General features: G+C 45.3%; 1 protein-coding gene and 1 pseudogene across 1 annotated transcript; both read left to right on the forward strand.

Annotated features, from left to right (window-relative positions):
* The first annotated feature begins 230 nt into the window (after positions 1 to 230).
* On the forward strand, positions 231 to 6,386 carry Azgp1 (alpha-2-glycoprotein 1, zinc-binding). The gene is made up of 4 exons (XM_032887122.1): positions 231 to 342; positions 1,559 to 1,819; positions 3,716 to 3,991; positions 5,746 to 6,386. Exons 1-4 carry the CDS (start codon positions 282 to 284, stop codon positions 6,036 to 6,038), a joined length of 891 nt encoding a protein of 296 aa, XP_032743013.1. The 5' UTR covers positions 231 to 281; the 3' UTR covers positions 6,039 to 6,386.
* A 14,786-nt stretch (positions 6,387 to 21,172) lies between these two features.
* LOC116885811 lies at positions 21,173 to 21,558 on the forward strand (annotated as a pseudogene).
* The last annotated feature ends 2,385 nt before the right edge of the window (positions 21,559 to 23,943 follow it).

Consider the following 23,943-nt stretch of genomic DNA (forward strand, 5'->3'; position numbering starts at 1 on the left):
ACCACTTACTACACAGACCTCCACCCCACTCCACCCACTTATGTACTTTATCTGAGGGACACACATGATCCTTAGATTGGCTTTCTGCGCTCCTGTGTGTGAACTCCATGACCAAACCTCTGCCCAGCCTGTTTATGTAGCTCTTTTCATTGCTTTCTGGGGAGGAATTTCTTTAGCCTCTCTCATTGGCTGTGGAATCGCCTCCCCTGGGCAGGATGCCAGGCCTCAAGGCAAGAACCTCGTTTCCTGTGTAGATTGTCCACCTGGGCACTACAGTAGCAATGGTGCCTGTCCTGTTGTCCCTGCCTCTCCTTCTGGGTCCTGCAGTCCTTCAGGAGACTGGTGAGTGAGCAAAACCAAGGAAGATTGGGAGGGGAACAAAGGGAAGGCAGAAAACAAAATGTTGGGCCACAAGAAGAACCCTTTGTGTACCTGGGATTCTCATATATCTTGTGCTAACGGGTTTGTAAAGTTGCCAATTGACTTTGCTCACCTATGAGTATTCGAGACTTGTGGTAGATAAGGCCTTAAAGAGCATGAATCTGAGAGCTAGTGGTGTGGCTCACTTGATAGGATACTTGTTATGCATGCAGACAGCCTTGGGCTCAATCCCTCAGCACCACATAAACCAAGTATCTCACACCTATAATCCCAACACAAGGGAGCTGGAGGCAGGAGGTTCAAAAGTTCAAGGCTATATGTCATATACTAGATTGTTTTGTAGATCTTCCTTTATTGTAGGCTTCGTGCATGCATAGCAAGCACCGTATCAAGTGAACTACACTGCTCGTCCTCAGATCCTTTAAGGTCTTATTTAATGCAGTGAGTTCCTGAAGGCTTCTAGAAGGATGAACAATTATAACCGGCAACTTTGCAAACCCATTACTACTATCAGTGAGGTGGAGGTCTGCATAGTAAGTGGTAGATGTGTGTTATTCTTACAGTAGAGTCAGACAGTGGAATTGAATAAGGGCCATAGAGTTTCCTCTACTCTCTCCCTTCCCCTTCTTCCACGGGCTGGACACATTTGTCTGACTCTGGAGGAAGAGATCCCAGGGGAAAATGCAGAGGCAGGTTAGAAGACTCTGTGAGGAAACCAGGACTTTCCTTGGCAGCGACATAAGGCAAGAACCTCTAGGAGAGAAGACAGCAGGGGACCAGGGGGAGCCACATCAGTTCCAGGATGGGGAATGAGGTTGTTCACTGTGCACACACACACACACACACACACACAGAGAGAGAGAGAGAGAGAGAGAGAGAGAGAGAGAGAGAGAGAGAGAGAAATAATTTTTTTCTTTTCTTTTTTTCGGAGCTGGGGACCGAACCCAGGGCTTTGCACTTGCTAGGCAAGCGCTCTATCACTGAGCTAAATCCCCAACCCCAACAAAAATAATTTTATATGCAAAGTAGAGGATACAGTGTAGAGACAACACAGAATAAGCTCTGGCATGTCATCCTGAAGAAAGGAAGAACCCTTCACATGCGTAAACCTCCCATGGCGTGAGACTGGCAGCAAGAGTATAAACCCCACCCCTCACAATCTCCTCTCCTTCTGCAGGGTCTTATTCTCTGATCTTCCTCTACACCGGGTTGTCCAGGCCCAGCAAAGGCCTCCCGAGGTTTCAAGCCACCGCATTTCTCAATGATCAGGCCTTCTTCCACTACAACAGCAACAGTGGGAAGGCAGAGCCCGTGGAACCCTGGAGCCATGTGGAAGGAATGGAGGACTGGGAGAAGGAGAGCCAGCTTCAGAGAGCCAGGGAGGAGATCTTCCTCGTGACCCTGAAAGACATCATGGACTATTACGAGGACAGTACAGGTCAGAGAGCCCAGTGAGGGTGTGTGTGTGTGTGTGTGTGTGTGTGTGTGTGTGTGTGTGTGTGTGTGTGTGTGTTATCTGATGCAGTCCATGAGTATGAGTGGAAAGGATTCCACAGAGTAAAACAAGACACATCAGATATTTACATTAAAAAGCATAGTGGTAGCAAATTTACAGTTATGAAGTGACAACAAAGTAATTTTGTAGTTGGGGTGACAACAACATGAGGGACTGTATTAAAGGGTTGCACTCTTAGGAAGGTTGAGAGCCACTACAAGGAAGTGGTATCACAGTTCCTTCCTACGCAGGCACCAGTGACATTTCATCTCCATACCCTGACTCCCTTGAGAGGGAATCAGATTCAACACGACCCAAGTGGGGAGCAATAGAGAAGAATTCTCAGTGTCCTCCTCTGGACTCTGAGTGTGTACACACGGGTACACATAACTGCATACACAACCATGTGCTTATACTACACACACACACACACACACACACACACACACACACTCACCACAATTACTTAATTAATTAACAGTAACTTGCACTTACTGAGCACTTAACTCTGTACCAGGCTCAGGTGTGAACACATTTAATGGTCAAAATAACATCTTCAAAGATTATTACTCTTCTCATTTCAGGGATTAATTTTAAGTATTTTACTTAACTGTAAATTTCATAGTTCAATCAACAAAACAGGTGAGTGAACAAGAGAGAGGTCTGGAATTTAAATCGGGACAGCTTAAGAGCTTTTAGAGCCAACAGCACTCGGGACAGAGTAAATATCTGGTGTTGTATTCAGACTGACCTGTTGTAGGTCGGTTACTTTGTGTAAGCATCATTGTTCTTGGGCAAGGGGGTGAAGGCTTCAGAGACTTGGAGTAAACACCAAACAGGTTTAGAGGATGGTGGCTTATCAGTAATCCCAGCATCCAGAAAACTTGAGACAGGAGATTGCTGGGTTATATGATGAGAACCAGGCCAGTGTGGGCTATAAAGTGTGGCCCTGTCTCAAAACTAAACAGAGGAATAAGCTACTAACCACTGAAAGGAGGGGAATGACTCAATTATGTATAGAGCAATGATTTGGATGCAATATAAACCTGACAAGTAAGAATTCCGACAATCTGAAAGAAACCACAAATAATTCCTATTTAACTTGAAAATGGAATCCGGTGTGATTGTGTTTAATTCTGAAGAATTCACCATCCACTAAAACACCTAAGTTCATTAGAAATAATGATGTAAAAATGCTTCAAATCTGAGAGCTTACCTAGCATTCAAGAAGTTCTGGGTTCCCCAGTGAACGTGATTGTTGGGGGGAGGGTGGTAATGAGGGGGGAGGATGGGGAGGGAAAGCCCATATAGAAGGGGAGGGGAAGGGGTTAGGGGGATGTTGGCCCAGAAACCGGGAAGGGGAATAACAATCGAAATGTAAATAAGAAATACTCAAGTTAATAAAGATTAAAAAAAAAAAAAAGAAGTTCTGGGTTCAGTTCTGGGCACTGTATAAAACTGGGTATAGTGTCACACACCCAGATAATCCTATCTAGCACTAGGGAGATGAAAACATGAGGGTCAGAAGTTCAAAGTCACCCTTGGTACCTAGAGTATCTGAGGCTATTACACGAGACCCTGTTAGACAAAAACAGAATTGGAATCTATCTACAACTTATCCCAGGAACTTCTCTGACTATAAAGAATGTGTTCCCTCTCAGAACGGCCTGAAATGCCCAGCCAAGTAGTTTCCTCCTCGGTTTTGTGCCTGGCTAGCAACCTGTTTGCCAAGATAAAGAATTGAGTGTTTAGATGTCCCAAGCATACAGGAACTGAAAGTCACTCAGCTGGAGTTGGCATCCATCTAACTGACTCCCTGTGGGGCTGGGGAGGCTACAGGGTCTCACACCTTTCAGGGAATGTTTGGTTGTGAGATCACAAATAACAGAAGTAGTGGAGCAGTCTGGAGGTATGCCTACGATGGAGAAGATTTCATCGAATTCAACAAGGAAATCCCAGCCTGGATCCCCTTAGACCCAGCAGCCGCAAACACCAAGCTGAAGTGGGAGGCAGAAAAGGTCTATGTGCAGCGAGCCAAGGCATACCTAGAGGAGGAGTGTCCTACAATGCTGAAGAAGTACCTGAACTACAGTAGATCTCACCTGGACCGAACAGGTACACACTGCTTTTATGATCTACTCCACGTACTAAACTGAAAACCAAGGTCATCTCAGTGCAAGGGACAATAGCAGGTTGCCCCATAAACCCTTCTAGTCCCTTCATCCTCCAGGTTTCATGTACTAGGAGTCATTTCTTTTGAATGCATGACATGAGAGCCAAAAGGAACATTCATTAAAATTTTAGGTCAGAAAAGCCAGAGGGATAGCTCAATTGTACAGCGCCTACCTAGAATCCCCCAGTGTGGGGCTTGGGGCGTGGCTCAGTGGTAGAGCCCCTGCCTAGAATCCCCCAGTGAAGGGCTGGGGGTGTGGCTCAGTGGTAGAGCCCCTGCCAAGAATCCCCCAGTGAAGGGCTGGGGGTGTGGCTCAGTGGTAGAGTCCCTGCCTAGAATCCCCCAGTGAGGGGCTGGGGGCGTGGCTCAGTGGTAGAGCCCCTGCCTAGAATCCCCCAGTGAGGGACTGGGGGCGTGGCTCAGTGGTAGAGCACCTGACTAGAATCCCCCAGTGAGAGCTCAGCAGTGGAGCACCGTCTGGCATGTACAGGAGTCTGGATTCAATCCTCAGCACTTAAAGTCAGGAACGTAGCTCAATGGCAGCATTCCCTGAATAACCTCCACTTTGCAGCACATGCAGTAATTCAAGCACTCAGAAAGCTGAGGCTGGAGGATTGTGATGAGTTCAAGGCCAGCCTACATGACAAGTACCAGGCCAGCTAGACCCTGTTTCAGAAATCAGGTGGGAGGTACAAAAAAATATAATAATGAAGAATAAACTGGGGCTCAGCTTCTGGGTCCTCAAATTCCATAGTTCAGATACCAAATACAATACAGTGAGGCCTCTTGCAGACAGAACTAAGGAACTGGGCTGTTATTCAGGTAGTAGGGAGCGGTGGGGTTAGCTATAAAGCACACTCAAGACACTCAAAATCTGGGCATGGTAGTACATGCCAGTAATCCCAGCACTCAGAGCAAGGATATCTGTTCAAGGACATCCTGGGCTATATAATCTTTGTTTCATTATCTGTGTGAATGTATGATGTTTGTATATTTGTATGTATGCATACATTTTATATGTATTCTATCTCTATATTTTGTTATCTGTGGGTATGTATTATATATATATATATATATGTATCCTGTCTCTCTGTTTTGTTATGTATCTGTATGTATGCTGTGTGTATGTATTTATGTATGTATGTATGTATGTATGTATATGCATATATATGTATGACGGTGAATGTGCAGAGAGCAGAAGACAACCTCAGCTGTTGGTACTGACCTTCCACCTTGTTTGAGACACCAGGTTAGCCCACCCACCAGCTTCCAGGTATTTCCCTGTCTCTGTCACCCATCACCATATATGAGCTCTGAGAATAGAGACATACAGGACTGCATGTATGTCTTTTACATGTGTTCTAGAGATTCACATTCAGATCATCATATTTATGCAGCAAGCCCTTTACCCACTGAACTAGCTCCCCAATCCTTTGTCTCAATCAGTTGCCATCTGAAGTCAATACACCGTAACAAAAGGCAGGGAGTAAGAGACATACCATATAACCATATGGTTCTGGACATACCATATAACCCAACAGGGAAAGCTTAGGCAAAGCCTCAGCCTTTCGTGAACTTCCCAAAGTCTCTGGGAGAAGTCAGACTGGATGGTCATCCAGGGGGTTAGGAACGAAAGAAACATGGCAGGGAAAAGCCCACCTTAAGCTCTCTATGTGCACAATTTCTCCCTCTGCAGATCCTCCCACTGTGAAAATCACCAGCCATGTGGCCCCAGGAAGAAACAGAATATTCAGATGTCTGGCCTATGACTTCTACCCACAAAGAATTAGTCTGCACTGGAACCAGGCCAGCAAGAAGCTGGCATCTGAACCGGAAAGAGATGTTTTTCCCAATGGAAATGGCACTTACCTCTCCTGGGTGGAGGTGGAAATCCCCCCACAGAACAGAGACCCCTTTGTCTGCCACATAGAACACAAGGGGCTATCCCAATCTCTCTCGGTGCAGTGGGATGAGAAAAGTAAAGTCTGAAAACAGTGCTGTATCTCAGCCTCAGAAAAGTTACCCTCTCTGCCGGACACGAGAGAGTTGAACTTCAGAAGTCAATGTCACCAGCAAGCCAGCAAGACTCCAAGGAACGGGTGTGGGCCCAGAAGATTTGAATACCAAGCACCGAGTTCACTCTCAAAGTCAAATCAATCGCCTTGCCTTGTAAAACTCCTCCTCAATTAATCTGTAAGCCCTTGCAATTACCTTCACGCCCAGCACAGCACAGAAAGGCATTTTAAATCTGAGATGCTACAGAAATGTGAGTTGATTTTATCATGTATCCTGCCCCGACATACTTGATTCATGGGAATGTCTCCATATTCAATCAAAGACGGTGTCCTAGTTTCATTTCTGATGCTGTAAGAAAATATCCCAAACAGGATATTTTTATTGACAAAATAAAGGCACTAAGCTGGGCAGGTTCTGAGCTATTCGAACCCTCGAAGGCTGCCTATTTCCCAGCCACGTGGTCCTTTACCTTCCATCTGAGTCTTGCCCTGGCTCAGTCTGGTCCACATGTGTCCTCATGGAAGCTCCCTTATCGACCTGCTCGTGGAGTCTCTGCTCAAGGTCTCTCCATACCTTCTTCTACTCGTGGTCCTTCTCTACTCTTGTCTCCTCTGGGACCCCACTGAGGAAGTCCGGCCCTATCTCTTCCACCCAGCCTATTAACTGATCATCTCCTTCACTAACCAATCAGAGGTGATGGAAAACAATTTTTACATAACACTGAGACCTGAGATGCTTGACCTTGTCATCCTCAGGACTGCAACCAGATGTCTGAACACAGAAATCGGAGTCTGAATACACAGTGCACAAAAGCATCCTCCAACAGTTTTACTGGTGTTATTTACATAAATAGGGGAAAGGGGTTACATACAGGAGCAGAAATGAGTCAAAGACAGTTCTATTACTGAAATCCACCACAGCAGCATTGGGTGACAGTTCGTGAAAGCTGGAAACCTGGAGCCCACTACATAACCTATAGGCAGCTCAGTAGTCTGGAGAGTGTCCATTTCAGTCATCTCAGCTAGTCTGAGCCTGTCCTGGCAGCAAGGCTGGTCTGTGCTTCTTCAAGGAGGTTCAGCTAGTCTGAGACTGTCTTAGGCAGTCTTTATTGCTAAAATTTGCTTGGAAAGGGTGGGGCCTAGTGACTCTGATCAGTTTCAGTTACTTCCTGAAGCTACTGAGTTGTTTACTTCCTTTAGCTTAATGAAATTCCCTGCAGAATGTTCACATACCCATAGACCAACAGTTCCAAGCCTATGAGTCACAACTCCTTTGGGGGTCAAATGGATCTTTCACATGGTTGCATATCAGATATCCTGCATATTGAATATTTACATTATGATTCATAACAGTATCAAAACTAGTTACACAAAAATAATTTTATGATGGGGTCACTACAGCATGAGAACCTATGCTGTAGTAGTCACAGCATTAAGTGGTTGAGAACCACTGCCTAGACCATCCTGTTCCTTCACCTCCCTTTAAACAATTCCATGTCTTAACAAGCTTCCCTCCAAGAGGAAAGCTTGTAATCTTGAAAAAAATTACTAAACAACACTTATGGTCCATCACTATGGAGAAGCCAACTCAAGAATTTGAAGCAAATCGTCACGTCCAAAGAGAAAATGAATGCATGCATGCCTACAAGTGTTCAATCCCCTCTCTACATTCATTCAGTTCAGGATCTCCTGCCTAGAGGATAGTGCCACCCACAGTGGGCAGGTCTTCTCACCTCAATTAACATAATTGAGATAATCTGCCACAGATATGTTCATAGGCCAACCTAATCCGGACAATCCTTCATTGAAACTCCTCCTAGGTAACTCTAGGTTGTGTCAAATTGGCAATTAAAACTAATCATCAGGAGGCTGGAGATATGGCTCAGTGGTTAAGAGCACTGGCTGCTCTTCCAGAGGTCCTGAGTTCAATTCCCAGCAACCACATGGTGGCTCACAACCATCTATAAAAAGGATCTGATGGCCTCTTCTGGTGTGTTTGAAGACAGCTACAGTGTGCATATGTAAATAAAAGAATAAATTTTTTTTTTTTTTGAGCTGGGGACAACCCAGGGCCTTGTGCGCTTCCCAGCAAGTGCCTACCACTGAGCCTAAATCCCCAACCCCAAGAAATAAATCTTAAAAAAAAAAAACAAAAAAAAAAAAACTAATCATCATAGCTGTCGAGGTGGCTTAGAAGTAAAGGTGCTTGATGCCAAACCTTATGATCTACATTCAATCCCCAGGACCCATATGACAGAAGGAGAGAACCAACTCATGAAACCTGTGCATGTATTCTCTCTCTCTGTGTCCCTTCTTCCCTCCTTCCCTCCCTCGTCTCTCTGTGCTCCCAATTTTATCTGGTTAAATTTTTAAAAGAACCTTCTTGGATTTCTTCATTTTTATTTTTGCATGTACAATTATTTTGCCTGCATCTTTGTCTGGGCACCATCACGCATCCCTAATGCCCAGGGGTCAGAAGAAGGTATGAGATCTCATGGAACTGGAGTTACGAATGGTTGTGAATCACTATGTGGATGCTGGGAACTGAACCTAAGTCCCCTGCAAGGGTATCGAGTGCTCTTAACCACTGAGTCATCTCTCCAGTCCACTCAAAAAAAAAAACAAAACGAAAAGAACCCAAACAAACAAAACACCACAACAATATTTTAAAAACCTCGATCATCTTCACCTTGGGGTATTACATGGCTTGGATCACTTAGTCTCTTGAGCATCAGTCAAATGATTACAGCTGGTAGCCATAGATATGGCCATAACCCTGATGACCATGGCATTGAAGAAATCTGTACACTCAGGGTGGGCAATGCTCTGTGAGTTCAAGGCCAGACTGGTCTATACAGTGAGCTCCAAGTGAGCCAGGGCAACACAGTAAGACCCTATCTCAAAGAAAAAAAAGAAAGAAAGAAAGAAAGAAAGAAAGAAAGAAAGAAAGAAAGAAAGGAAGGAAGGAAGGAAGGAAGGAAGGAAGGAAGGAGAAAGGGAGAGAGAAGAGAGAAAGGAAGGAAGGAAAAAGAAAGAAAGAAAGAAAGAAAGAAAGAAAGAAAGAAAGAAAGAAAGAAAGGAAAGAGAAAGAGGAAAAAGAAAAGAAAAGAAATTTTCATGGACAAACATTTTTTTTCTTTTTTTCCAGAGCTGAGGACCAAACCCAGGGCCTTGCGCTTGCTAGGCAAGCGCTCTACCACTGAGCTAAATCCCCAACCCCATGAACAAACATTTGTATTTCAGTTTCCTTAGCAATCTTTCACCCCTGTGAGACATTAAACTCCACTTTCAGTCTTCCACACACCATTATAGCCTAACATACACTTAGGAGGCCTCAGTTCTCTCAAGGGCATACCCAGAAGAATCAGGAAATGGGCTTTGATTTTCCTGGACTCCTTCCCAAGTTCATTTAAACCTGTTTTCTCAACTGAGTCACCAACTGTCATCCTTGCATAAACAAAGCTCAAAGGCAGAGCTGAACCTCCACAGTTGTCTTAATTAAATCTAATCCGCCTGTGCCTGTACTTTCCCTGTGCAGCAAGGGTTTCCTTCCTAATCAGACATTGTAGGGCTCACCTATACTCTCAGCACACGGGAGGTTGTTGTAGGAGGATTGAAGCAAGTTTGAGGTCAGACTGAACTATGGGTAGCAAGGCCTTGTGTCAAAAAGAACAAAAAGCCAACTGGTGGTGGCACACACCTTTAATTCTACCACTCAGGAGGCAGAGGCAGGAGGATCTCTGAGTTCAAGGCCAGCCTGGTCTACAGAGTGAGTTTCAGGACAGCCAGGGCTACACAAAGAAACCCTGTCCTGAAAAACCAAAAAGAAAGAAAGAAAAGAAGCTTAAGAACCTGGGTTGCTAGAGTAGTTGTCTCATATGCACAAAGCCTTGGGTTTCATCCCAGCACCACATAAAACTGGGGATGCTAGTTTATGCCTATAGTAATAAGCAGAAGCTTCAAAAGTTCAAGGGCATCCTTGGTTACATATCAAGCTTTGAGAACCACATGAGCTCCACGAGACATTAGAGTCAGGTGAAGGACAGAGACGGAGACAGAGACAGAGTTAGCATAAGCAAGCTGGAACTGAGGAAGCTTGAAATATGATATCTGGCCATTTTGACAGGTAAGATGTGAGGTGTGAGTGGGCAGGAGCAGGACCTCAGGAGATTATGTTCTTGACAAATATCTTAGAGGAAGAGCGAGACAGAGAGCCACTCAGAAACCCAGATCAAATGTCCTGGAGGTGTTAAGTTTCACAGGAGATATGAAGTATTAATGCAGCTTAAGAGTTAAAATGTTGTTTCTAACTAGCTGGGGACAGGATAGTTGAGAAGGGACAGTCTCACAAGTCTGGCAAGGGATATGATGCCAGGTGAGGGAGGGGCGGTAGGCACAGATTGGGAACACTTGGGAGACAAAAGTGTCCCAAGAACCAAATATATCACCTGCACTAAGTACCATGGGCAAGACAAGCCTGATGGTGCAAAACTGTAGTCCCAAGACTTGGGGAACGGAGGCAAAAAGACTGAAGGGTTTAAGGGCAGCCAAAGGAAAAAGTAACAGCCACAAATTCCTCTCTGGACAAAGCCATCTTCAAGTGCAACTGGAGACTGCCCCAGCTTGGGAGGGCCTCCTTCAGTGATGTGTGTGTGTGTGTGTGTGTGTGTGCACGTGCGCACATGCATGTGTGTGCGCACGCACGTGTATGTTGCTTGCATGTATATCCGTGCAAAACATACATGCAGGGCAAAGATTCCCTGAAACTAGAGTTGCAGATGATCGTTAGCGGCCATGTAGGTGCTAGGAATCGAACCTGGGTCTCCTGAAAGAGAAACCATGCTCTCAGTGGCTGAGCCATCACTCCAGCCCAGTGGTTCTCAATCTGTGGGTCACATCCCTTTGGGGTCCAATGGCCCTTTCTGAAGAGTTATATATCAGATATCCTGCATATAAATGTTTACATTATGCTTTATAACAGTAGCAAAATTACAGTTATTAAGTAGCAACAGAATAATTCTATGGTTGGGGGGTCACCAGAACATGAGGGTCAAAGCACATTAGGAAAGTTGAGAACCACTGGTCCCTATCCCCCTTCAATAATTTTTGTTTGTTTGTTTGTTTGTTTTTTGAGACAGGGTTTCTCTGTGTAGCCCTGGCTGTCCTAGAACTCTCTGTAAACCAGGCTGGCCTCGAACTCACAGAGATCCCCCTGCCTCTGCCTCCAGAGTGCTGGGATTAAAAGTGAGTGCCGGGGCTGGAGAGATGGCTCAGCGGTTAAGAGAGCTAACTGCTCTTCCAGAGAACCTGAGTTCAATTCCCAGCAACCACATGGTGGCTCACAACCATCTGAAATGGGATCCAGTGCCCTCCTGTAGTGTATCTAAGAGAGCAATAATGTGCTCACATGAAATTAAGTAAATCTTTAAAATAAAGGAAAAAAATCTTTAAAAAAAAAAAAAAGTGAATGCCACCACCATGGGGCTCCCCCTTCAGTAGTCCTGAATACCCTTAGTATGGCCTTGACTCTCTCTCTCTCTCTCTCTCTAGAGTCTAGAACAGTGGTCAGGATGTAGTGTACGAGAGAAGAATCTATTTTAAATTTTTAAAAAAGAGCTGGCAGAAAAAGAAACGGATCCAGTGGTCCTAACTAAAGAGCAGTAACTGTTCTTTCTCCCATATTTCCTGTGATGACTAATATTGATTGTCGACTTGACTGGCAGGAACTAAAAATCATTTAAGAGACACTGAACTTGTCTGTGAAAGATTACCCAGAGTACGTAAATTGCGTTGGAAAGACCCACCCTAAATGTGAGCGACACTACTTTTTGGACTAGGGTCCCAGAATGAACCAAAAGACAAAGCAAGCAGAGCACTAGCATTCCTCCCTCCCCTTCCCCTTCCCCAACCCACCTTCTCCTTCCCTCCTGCCCACCCCCTCCACCAACTGCTTCTTAATCGCGGATGCAAGACCAGCGGCAACTGAACCCAAATAAACCCTTCTTTACTTCAGTTGCTTTTTGCCGGGAGTTTTTCACAACAACAAGAAGAAGAAAAGTAACTGACACATCCCCGTTGGCTGACAAGTCCTTGTACCCCAGGATGTTCCCAAATGCAAACAATGGATACCTCGGGGCAGTCTCATCAGACACCTCTTCAAGCCCAAGCGCGGTGCAGGAGAGACTTAGCTCCGACTTAGAAGCTCAATTGCAGTTCAGATTATCACCGCTAGATGGCAATATGGGTCCTGCCGTGGATTCCTAAAGAGTAACAGGTTTCTAAATAGGCTGCAAACATTTAAACTGTCTCTCAACGATTTCTTTTCTCTTTCGTTCGTCCTTTCAGCAAGTGCTTCTTTTAACTTATGATTCGCCGAGTTTAACTACAGTTGATTGAGCATGAGTGAGGACTTGTGTGACGAAAACTTTGCATGGGGAGACCAAACATACACGTTGTTCTAGATTGAGAACCCACACAGATCAAAGTACAAATAGCACCGAAGTCCAACTTGGTGAACCAATGAGTTCTACTGGGGGTACTCACAGGAATATGGGTGGGGGCCTGCTTACTGGAGCAGAAATGACTCAAAGACAGCTGCATCACCAAAGCCTACCCAAGCCTGGGTGACACAGAAGTTGGGAGCCTGCTGGCTGCTCAAATTGAAGAGACCTTTCCAGGTGCCTTGTTGCTATAAAACTCTTCCCGACTGCTCGTCTCGGCGAGTTCTTTGCAGCTTTGCCTGAGAGACTTCTTTGGAGTTAGTGAATCTGGTCGGTTTCAGAGACTTCCAGAAACTAGATTTAAGTTGTTCAGTTCCCTGCCCTAAGAACTTCCCTACAGAGTGGAATGTTTTCCAATTCAAAAAAAAAAAAATGCACACGGGACTTATTTACTGGAGCAAGGGCAATTACCTTCAATGAACCAGGGGGATGAACGTTGACATAAGCAACATTGCTTTAAAGTAGCCATGTGGAGAAACTGTGTTTAAAGTACGGTGAGGGCTGGGGGTGGGGGACGGGATGGGGGGGACTCCCTGGTTGAGAGCCTACCTAGATATGAGTGAGGTTCTGGGGATCTGGGAAGCTGGCCCTGGAGCCTGGGCACAATCTAGGTCCTAGGTTCTAATTCTAGGTCAGAAAAAGTAAAGATGAAAAAGGGGAGAGGAAGAAAGGAGGTAGGGCAGCCGGCTCCCTTTGCTTCTGGGGCGGCAGTGGCACTAGTGGTTTGGATTAGGTTGAGCTTCATTTCGTTGGTTTGTTTTGTTTTTTTTCTTTTCAGATTTTTATTGAGGGTGACTTTTTGGTCTTGTTTTGGGAGTTTTTGTCTTGTTTTTTTGTTTGTTTGTTTGTTTGCTTGCTTGCTTTTTTTTTTTTCCTTTTTCTTTTTTTTCGGAGCTGGGGACCGAACCCAGGGTCTTGTGCTTGCTAGGCAAGCGCTCTACCACTGAGCTAAATCCCCAACCCCTGTTTGTTTGCTTTTTACTGTTGTTGTGGTTGTGTTGTTTGGGAGGTGGTATTTTTGAGAAAGGCTCTATAAAATCTAGGCTGGCCTCTAACTCAGTGTAGCCAAGGACGACCTTGAACTTGAGGTCCTTCAACCACCTCCGCCTTTCAAGCCCCAGGATTATGGGTGGTCGGTCATCAGTTTTCAAGTACTCAAGACACTTACGCACTACAGTCACAGTACTTCAGACTTTACTCATCATGGCTCATGCTTCACACTTTTGGACCAACATCGTCCCGTACTCAAGAGCTAATCATGACCAGATGAGACTCAAGAGGAGAGGCTTGCAAGGCACATTGCTTGTCTGTTGGAATGGAATTAAATTTCCGATTTATTAGCCAGGCATGATGTGTGTGGCAATGACTTTTTCTGAAAAATCCCTCTTGCCTTTAGATACTGAACTTTTGCTGGGCTTTGCAACCGAGTTGATGATATGCCTTTGGATCATTCCGGATCGATGTACTTAGCCTGCTGTCTTTTTTTTTTTTTTTTTTTTTCGGAGCTGGGACCGAACCCAGGCCTTTTGCTTTAGGCTAAAAGCGCTCTACCACTGAGCTAAACCCCCAACCCCCTAGCCTGCTGTCTTCCTGTGTTAGCCTTCTCCAAAAGAAAGCAAGGTAACCAACCTTACCATGTAATCAACACCTCCCACGTAATCAGCTTTCACAACCTAAGCTCAAGGCATAGCTCGAATCTGAAATTATGCATTCTCCCGTGTCCCCGACCTAGAATGAGGGTGGGGGTTGTAGTCATTTGCTGAAAGCAACCTTAAAACAAATAAATACTCCATAAACGTTCAAAGCAACACGTGGATGTAAAAGTTGATGTTTGTGGTTTCCATGCTATTCTATGACAGCTGGGAACCATACAGGGGTTTCTTACTGTGTAAAAAGACTGTGAACGAGCGGTTGGGGATTTAGCTCAGTGGTAGAGTGCTTACCTAGAAAGCACAAGGCCCTGGGTTCGGTCCTCAGCTCCGGAAAAAGAAAAAAAAAAAAGACTGGGAACAAAGTTCCTCACTTCTTTCCCTCACTGTGTAGCAAAGCCCTTAGTTAGAGACAGACAGACTTCAAAGACACACAGCAGGCCACAGAGCACAAACTACAAACAGATGAGATGCATAGAGACGAAAGTGGAGAGTTGAAATTTGGGCTTGCTCTTGGTCTATACTCAAAGAAGAAGTCTATTCTTTTTTGTTTGTTTTGTTTTGTTGTTTTTCTGTGTAGCCCTGGAACTCAGTTTGTAGACCAGGCTGGCCTTGAACTCACAGAGATCCACCTGCCTCTGTCCCCTCAGTGCTGGGATTAAAGATATGTGCCACCACCACCTCTCTATTCTTTTTTTTTTTTTTTAAGATGAGTGTACTGTTGCTGTCCTCAAACACACCAGAAGAGGGCATCAGATCCCATCAGACATAGTTGTGAGCCACCATGTGGTTGCTGGGAATTGAACTCAGGACCTCTGGAAGAGCAGTCAGTGTTCTTAACTGCTGAGCTATCTCTCCAGCCCAAGTCTCTCTATTCTTAATACAATACTAATACTGTAGGTGTACATACTGTAATCCTAGCCCTCAGGAGGCAGGAGGAGGAAGATTGTGAACTAAACACCAGCCTAAGCTATATAGAAAATTCCAGGCTTCCCTGGCCTGCACTGTGAGAATCTCTCTCTCTCTCTCTCTCTCTCTCTCTCTCTCTCTCTCTCTCTCTCTCTCTCTCTCTCTCTTTGTGTGTGTGTGTATGTAAGTCACATGTATAATATAGGTGCCTCTGGATGCCAGAAGTGGCCATCAGATCCCGTAGAGCTGGAATGACAAGCATTTGTGAACTACCTGATATGGTTCCTGGGAACTGAATTCTAATCCTTGGGGGGAAAAAAACAGTAAGTTCTCTTAACCACTGAGTTCTCCAGCCCTGAGAACTTATTTTTAAAAGCAACAGAAAAAAACTCAAGCCTGTGTAGCACTAATATAGACTGTTGCCACAGTTCATGAGAGATTTTCACTGGTTCTTGCCCCATTAATGAACAATCAATGATCAGTGTCCACTTGCCAAAATAGTAAGATTTAAAAGCTCTTCTAGTATTCTTTAATAGGAACCAGTTCTGGGACGGACGGAGAGAGCACGACTTAGTGGTAGAGCAGGGAGACAGGGGCAGGACTTTCGGATCCAAAGGACTGAGGAAGGAAAGAGCAGGAAGAGGGTAGGCACCATGCTAGGAAAGGAGCAGAAGTCACACCTGAGATGTACCAGACAGAGAACACAGCCGTCATGTCGGTGCTGGGGAACTCAGCCTGAGACAGCCGAAGGTCTGGGTCTGGGACAGCCAAGATGAAATAAAGGTTTTAGTAAGTAATAACTCAGGTATATCAGAGGGGAGTGTGTTAGCCACATGGAGGTTTGGAAGTGGCCCAATTGAGCTTTTTAAGGCATATTAAAGCATAAGGCTCTGTGTGTCTGTCTGTCTGTCTCTGTGTGTGTCTGTCTCTGTGTGTGTCTGTGTCCCTGTCTCTGTCTGTGTGTGTGTCTGTCTGTGTGTGTGTGTCTCTGTGTGTGTGTGTCTGTGTGTGTCTGTCTCTCTGTGTGTGTGTCTCTCTGTGTGTGTCTGTGTCTGTCTGTGTGTCTGTGTGTGTGTGTCTGTGTGTGTGTGTGTCTGTGTGTGTGTGTGTGTCTGTCCATCTGTGTGTGTCTGTCCGTCTGTGTGTGTCTGTGTGTCTGTGTGTGTATCTGTGTGTGTCTGTGTGTGTGTCTGTGTGTGTGTATTTGTGTCTGTCCGTCTGTGTGTGTGTGTGTGTGTGTCTGTGTGTGTGTGTGTGTGTGTGTGTGTGTTTCATTGGAGAACATTGGGGCAGGTAGCAAGGAGCGATGCTGCCCCCGCCGGGATGATCTGAGTAGGGTATTGGGTATGGTAACACCTGATCTTTAGAATGCCTGCATTTCAGTAACTGCACACCACGAGCAGTGCGGCCTAACATTACTGCTGCTGTTGCTTTTAAAGATCAGCACTGAGTGGGCCAGGCAGGAAGTCACCCCTGAGTCTTTACTTAGCATAAATTCCCTCCTAGCAACGTTAGCATTCTTCACTCTCTCTCATCTCTCTTCTCTCTCTCTCTCTCTCTCCACGAGTGTGTCTATTCTAGGTACACATAGATAAATAGAATCAGACACTCTGTCCTTTTCTAAGCGGCTTCTTTTACTTGGTGCAGTTGCCCTGCGGCCATGTGGCCTGATGCATCAGAATGCCCTTCCTTTTTACATTGGTTTTATTTCATGCATACAAGTGCAGGTGCTCAGAGTCCAGAAGACAGTGTCAGATGCCCAAGAACTGGTTAGAGGTGGTCGTGGAGCCACCCAGGATAGGGCTGAAACGGAACTCAGACCCTTTATAAAGTAAGTTCTTTTTTTTTTTTTTTTTTTTTTTTTTTAATTTATTGTATGTATGTGAGTACACTGTAGCTGTCTTCAGACACACCAGAAGAGGGCATCGGATCCCATTACAGATGGTTGTGAGCCACCATGTGGTTGCTGGGAATTGAACTCAGGACCTCTGGAAGAGCAGTCAGTGCTCTTAACCACTGAGCCATCTCTCCAGCCCTATAAGTAAGTTCTTAACCATTGAGCCACATCCCAGCCCCATGTCCTCCTTTTTAAAGGCTGGGTGTGTGTCACACTTTTTTTTTTAGCCGTCTATCAGTTGTTGGACACTTCACTTGGTGTCCTAGTTTGCTCCGCTGATGGTGTGGTAAGACTTAACCAAAGCAACTTGAAAAGGAGAAAAGGAGTGTTTTTCAGTTCACACAACCCAATCACAGCCCACCACTGAGGGAGTCAGGGCAGGAACTCAAGCAGAAATAGGAGCAAGAACCATGGAGGATAGCTACTTACAGTCGGGTTTCCTCTAGGTTACTTAGACAGCCCAGGACACACATACATATACAAACATACATACATACATACATACATACATACATACATACATACATACACATATATACATACATGGAATAAATCCTGCTTTTAATTAAGCAATTGTGTAAATAAATAACACAAAATCCAGGCCTGAACTGGTGGCATAACTCGGCTATTAAAGTGTTTGTTTTCCAGGCATGAATTTAATCTTGGAAAAGAAAACAGCTGGACGGTGGCAGCGCAGGCCTGTAGTGTCAGCACTCAGGAGGAGCGGCACTGTGAGTTCAGAGCCATCCTGCTCTACAGAGTCAGTTCCAGAACAGCCAGGGCTACACAGGGAGACTCTGTCTCAAAAGAAAATAACAACAACAACAAAAAAAAAAACAAAAAAAAATCACAAAAAAAAAAAAAAAAGCAAGAAAGAAAGGAAAGAGGAAGAAAAGAAAAAGCTAAGCATGGTGGTACACACCTGCAATCCCAGTGCTAGAAAGGAAGAGACAGGAGGGATTTGAGGTTTCTGGAGAGCCAGTTTAGCCTACTGCGTAACTTCCAGACCAGTGATAGACCGTTTCCAAATGAAAAATAAAATAAGACGGACAACGTCTGAAGGATGACACAGGGACTGCTCTGGTCACACAGCACACACACAAGTACCGGCAAACGCACGGCCTGTACCCACATACACAAAAACCAGGCCTGAAGAATGCACACCTATGAACCCAGCACTCAGGACTCCAAGGCAAGAGAATTGTGAGTTCACAGTAGCCTGGGCTAGAGAAAAGGGCAGGGAGGTAGAGGGAGGAAGGACTGATATGTTCATGCTTAGGCACAGAGAAAGCTGAGGGCTGTGGATTATTAAGAAACAACCATCTCCACTCTCTAATACATATTCCCCTTCATTCCCACAGGAGATAAAACTCTGCAGACAGTAGGGACAGCTGACCTCTTTTCGGAACCTGACAGGGTTGGCAGGCTCCACTCCTCACACATCTTCTCTCCCATCACCCAGGCCACCTCACCTAGGCAGGAAGGCTGGACAGTTTAAAAGATTCTTTGTAATGTGCTTGAAAGAAAGAGGAGAGCCTGGGCCTGGCTGTTACTGAACCCCTGTGGACCCACTAGCTCTGTTTACACAAGGAGAAAGGGAGCCAAGACAGTTGACCTTGTTGCCAGGGGCCCAAGATTAAATAAGTCACCAAAGCCGGGAGCCCCGGTGCCTCACCCTCCTTGTTTGCAGGCTACACTACACAGAAGTGGGGCGGAAGAGCCTCTGGGCGTGGGGAGGCTTGTTTACTCTGCAGGGTGAGAGATGTTTGCACAAGGAGGGAGCTAGCAGCGACCATCTGGCTGTTCTCTGCCTGAGCGTGAAGCATTTGCAGGCAGGCCAGGCACACTCTGTCCTCCTGAGGACCTGGAGAGGCAGCGTGCCCTCCATATGTTCTTCTTTTCCTTCACAGTTTTTAAGAAAATGTTATAGCGTGGCTGTTGCTGAAATTCCTTCCTTGGGTGGTGGTGGGGTGAAGAACATCTACTGCTTCCCCCAAGGCCCCAATGGCAAACCTAAGTTCCATTCTGTTGAAGCTCACCCCAGGGTGAACTCTGAGTTTATTTGACTTACTTGCGGAGCATGGGTGAGGAGCTACTAACAGGGTCATGGGTGACCCCAAAGCAGCCATAGTCCTTTCCCTGAATAAATAATGACTTTTTCTTTGGCAGTAATAGATTGAGCCCCTTCCTCTAGACTGCCCTGCTTATAGACTCTAGCCTTCCAAGAAACATCCCATGCCCCACACAATCCAATCCATGTACAGTTAGGGCAAACTTCCATGCAAATGCTAGAAGAGATGAATAGATAGTCAAGTGAGGATTCGATCACACACACACACACACACACACACACACACACACACACACACACACACACACCCCTTCTCTGAGGGAATGTCAACCACAGTGAGCAAGCTCACATATTATCTTTTGCAAACGGACCAAGCTGGTCTTAGGAAGACCTAATAGTTGGGCTCCAAGAACAGTGCTCTAGAACATGCCTTCTGCCTTCTCAAATTCACACTAAGAGGGATGGATATTTAAGATGTGCAGGATGTCTCACCCACTTTTTTGTGCTTACAGAATGGGGGCTAGGGAGATGGCTCGTGGGTCACAAATGTGAAGACTTGAGTTGGAGTCCTCAGAATCCATGTAAGAAATCTAAAAGACCCAGAAGTTCAAAGGTCAGCTATGCCCGAATATGTAGCAGCAATGAGATCCTATCTCAAACAAGGGGGAGGGGTGGAGGATTGACACCCAAGCTTGTCCTCAGACTTTGACACACAAACCCACATTCACACATTCACACATACACACACCACAGTGCAATGGTGGTGTGATGCCAGTCTGGGCTTCTTAAGACTGTCTCTCAAAGAAGAGAGGGAGGAGGAGGATGCATGTTGGCTGTGTATGGTAACAATACACATATAATCCCAGCCCTTGAAAAGCAAAGGGAAAGAGCTCAGAAAGAAATCCAAGGGCGGGGTTGGGGATTTAGCTCGGTGGTAGAGCGCTTGCCTAGCAAGCCCAAGGCCCTGGGTTCAGTCCCCAGCTCTGAAAAAAAAAGAAAAGAAAAAAAAGAAAAAGAAAAAAAAAAGAAATCCAAGGGTGTCCTTGGCTGCATAGAGAACTCAGGGAGAAACTGAGCTCTACAAGACCCTGTTGAAAAAAGAGAAAGAATAGTGATGTGGGCTGGCTGCAGTGGCACAGGTGACCCCAGAACCCCAGAAAGGAAGGCGAGGGGATCGTGCTTGGCATACATAGTGAGTTCAAGGCCAGGCTGAACAACACGGTTAGACCCTGCCTCCAAAAGACAAGTAAAATACAATATAAAATGAAATAGGTAATGCAGGCTAGACTGGAAGTGAAGTCCAGGGGTACAGCACCCACCTAATATGCACAGGGCACTGGCCTGGGCCCCAGGATAGCTGTCAGAAAAGCATAAAAGGAAAAGCTGGTGTGGTGGCTCCGCAGGTGAACCTCCATGAGTCTGAGGCCAGCCTGTCCTACATAGAGAGTTCTAGAATATACAGTGAGACTTTGTCTTGAAAAGGAAAAAAGAAGAAAAGAAAAGAAAAAGAAGGTGTGAAAGAAGAGGAAGAGGAAGAGAAGGGAGGAAAGGATCAAGAGGGGCAGTGACACCTGTAAAGAAGCACTTCACAGTTACAGGCAATTGCGACATCTGCAATTCCATGTGACCCCCATGACTGGGACACTGTCGTCCAAATCATGCCTTCCCCAGACAAGCTGGGGCTCTGGGAGGTCCATCCACTTGCCTAAAGCCACAGAGTCAACAGGAGGCAAAGGTTCTTTCCCCCCTTCCTTTCCATTGGGTGGCAAAGCAAAGCGAGCAGAAAGCCTGTTCTATTGCATAACCAACTTGCAGATGGCTCCCTGGGGCACCCTTATATTTCAGGGACCTAGCAAAGCCAAGGGGTTGATCTATGGGATGTGCCTTAATATCCAAGAACCAAATAAAACAGGAAGCATCCACCTATCACCAGCCGAAATCCCAGAAATAAGAAACTGCTAGGGAATCCCAGTATAATAGTTACTGTTACAATGTTATAACAAAATACAAGACAAGGGTTCTCCTCCAGTTAAGACACCTGTAGCTGGGGAGTCGGTGAACGTTGTCTCTTCCTGGGTGAACATGGTGGACCAAAGCAACTACGCCCCAGGGAGCCTGCACAGAAAGGGGTGGTTTCTCAAGCCCCTAGGAAGGTGCGTTTTGGCTCTTCCACCTTGTCACCAATTCTTCAGGTTCATTGTCAGAAAAGTCTGAAAGTATGTAAGCATGCTGGAGGGAACCTGGTCTGTGTGTGCCTAACTCCCAAGTGGCAAAAAGGCACTGGGGACTTCTTCAGGTTGTCCCCTAAAGATTCTAAAAAAGAAAACCAGATTCCTGAAGAAGCAGGAAGCAGTGGCTTAGGGAAAGCAAAGAGAAAAGCGTGTCCCTTGCAACCTGATCACAGAGATGATGAAAATGAAGAGAACTTATTCATCTGAATGATGTCTTCAGTTTACTTACATATTCTAGGATGTAAATTTGGGTAAATGAGTTTGTCCAATGGCTTGTTAACAGGCATTTAATTGAAAAAAAAAATGAGGCTAAAATTTAGCCATTCAAAAGAAACCAGCTATAAAAGCGGTGAATTTTTATAATTTGTAAATTTGAATTGCATGCTTGAATTTATGTCATATGTTCCTTCTTTTACCTGTTACCCTTCTTCCTAAAACCAACGTTACATGATGCTCTAATTACTAATCCAGTATCTCTGCTTAGATATTTTGTACTGATGCCATTTTATGGGTATTGATTATGGAAATAGTGCCATATTTTTATGTGTGCGTGCTTCTGTGTTTGTGCCACAGTGCATTTTGACTTAGTCTTTTTTACATTAAAAATTCAATATTAAAAAAAATACAAGACAAAACAAATCAAGGGGAGGAAGATTTATTTTGGATCCTGGTTTCAGAGAAGAAGGGGCCTGGGTGGGAAAAATGGGCACGTGTTTCCCAAAACATTTTTGACCTTCAATTAGTCTTTGGTCATTGCACATTCAGAAACCTTTACTACGATCAAATGTTTGTGACCCCCACATTCAGTTGTGAAACTCGACAATGGAGTCATGACCCTCAGCTTAATTAGCTGGGTTACAGACCACGCCAAGGCCCTCAGCTACCTTTCTAACAGCCCAGGCCCATCAGCCCAGAGACAGCACCTTCCACAGTGGGCTAGATCCTCCTGCAACAATAGAAATAATGTTCCACAGACATTACCACAGGACAATGTGATGGACACAATTCCACGGGTGAGATTCCCTCTTCCCAGGTGACTCAGGGCTGTGCCAAGTTGACATCTGATGTGATGACAACAGCTCTCTTTATCTTTTTTCCTAAGATTCATTTTTTATTTTCAGTTACATGCATGCATGTGTGTCTATGTGTGATATATGCATGTAAGGACATGAGGTGCCCAAAGAGATCGGAAGAGAGCTTTGGATCCCTGGACCTGGAATTAAAGGTGTTTGTGATCTACCCAGTGTAGATGCTAGGAACTGAACTCCAGTCCTCTGTTAGAGGACTTAGCTGCTTAATAACTGAGCCATCTCTTCAGCCCCACCTCCTTTTAAAAACTTTTTTTAACTTTATGTTTTGAGGTAGGTTTCCCAAGCTGCCCTTGAACTCACTTTGAACTTAACAATCCTCCTGCCTCAGCGGTTTGAGGACAGTCCCACCAGCTAAACTTTAGTAATCTCTCACACTAATGGTCAACACAGCAAAGTTGAGAACGAAGATTAACCAACACACAAGTGACAGACAAGGAGTCAAATTAAGTTTCAGAGAAAATGAGAACTCATTAACTCACACAACCAGAAAGGGCAAAGGTGTCCTGCACTATACAGGAAGGAGCAATTGGGTGTCGCCAGCCCTCCCTCTCTTTCTCTCTTCGTTAGCTTTATTTTCTCGTTGTGCCTACATCTGCCTCACTTCTTCAACTTCATGGAGCCGTTCAACAATCTCACAGGGACTCAGATTAATGGCCAGAAGGTTCAGTAGCCCGATTTGAATGAGGAATTTACTTCCAGAGCAGCTCCCATGACCAAGAAGGTAGAGAGACAGATGAAGAAGTAGCACCTCCTTTCCAAACCGTTTATCTGTGGTACAAGTGGAGAGACTCCTCAGTAGAGAAGAATTTGAATTTTAAAATCCACCTGCCTAGAGCTGTTGTGGTTTGCCCAGGAGTTATCTGTATTTTGATGCTAATCCCACTACCACAAGGACAGCAGCATAGTCCTGTACTCAGGACTCAGGTGACTTCACCAGAACCTTCTCCCCATTGAATTTGTAAAATACAGGTGAGGGGCAGGTACAGGATAGAAGGAGGCCTGTCATTGGAGAAGGAAGGATGGGCGGGAGAGAAGTTTGAAGGAAGAAGAGGAGACTGGAACGACAAAAAGGAAGAAGAGACAGGAGGGAGAGGGGAAGAAGTCATGGCAGGTGACGTTAAGATTCTGCTCTGTGTATTACAGGTTGTTATTAATGTTCCTAAGGGATGGATGGCACTGGGCTTTGTATGTTTAGGTGGGCAATTATATCTTACCAGTTGGGTCAAAGATTACCGTGTTGTGTGTTCTTTTATGTGACGGTTTGAGTGTAGGAAAGTGTGCGGCGGCTGGAGACACTGGGCCACCGCAGAGTTGGGATGTGTTTCCGCACTGAGGTGCTGGACCTAGGGGGATAAAACACAACCATACCTTTTTTATTTATTATATTTTTACAACAACAAAGAGCCAGCAAGACGGCTCAGCAGACGAAAGAATTTTCTATACGCGCCTGACAGCGACCTGAGTTCAGCCCTGAAATTTATAGTAGGAGGACAGTCCTCCGGTCACTACACACATGTCCCTTCGTGCACAT

Source organism: Rattus rattus, chromosome 16 (assembly GCF_011064425.1).
Source record: "Rattus rattus isolate New Zealand chromosome 16, Rrattus_CSIRO_v1, whole genome shotgun sequence".
In the NCBI taxonomy this organism is placed as follows: domain Eukaryota; kingdom Metazoa; phylum Chordata; class Mammalia; order Rodentia; family Muridae; genus Rattus; species Rattus rattus.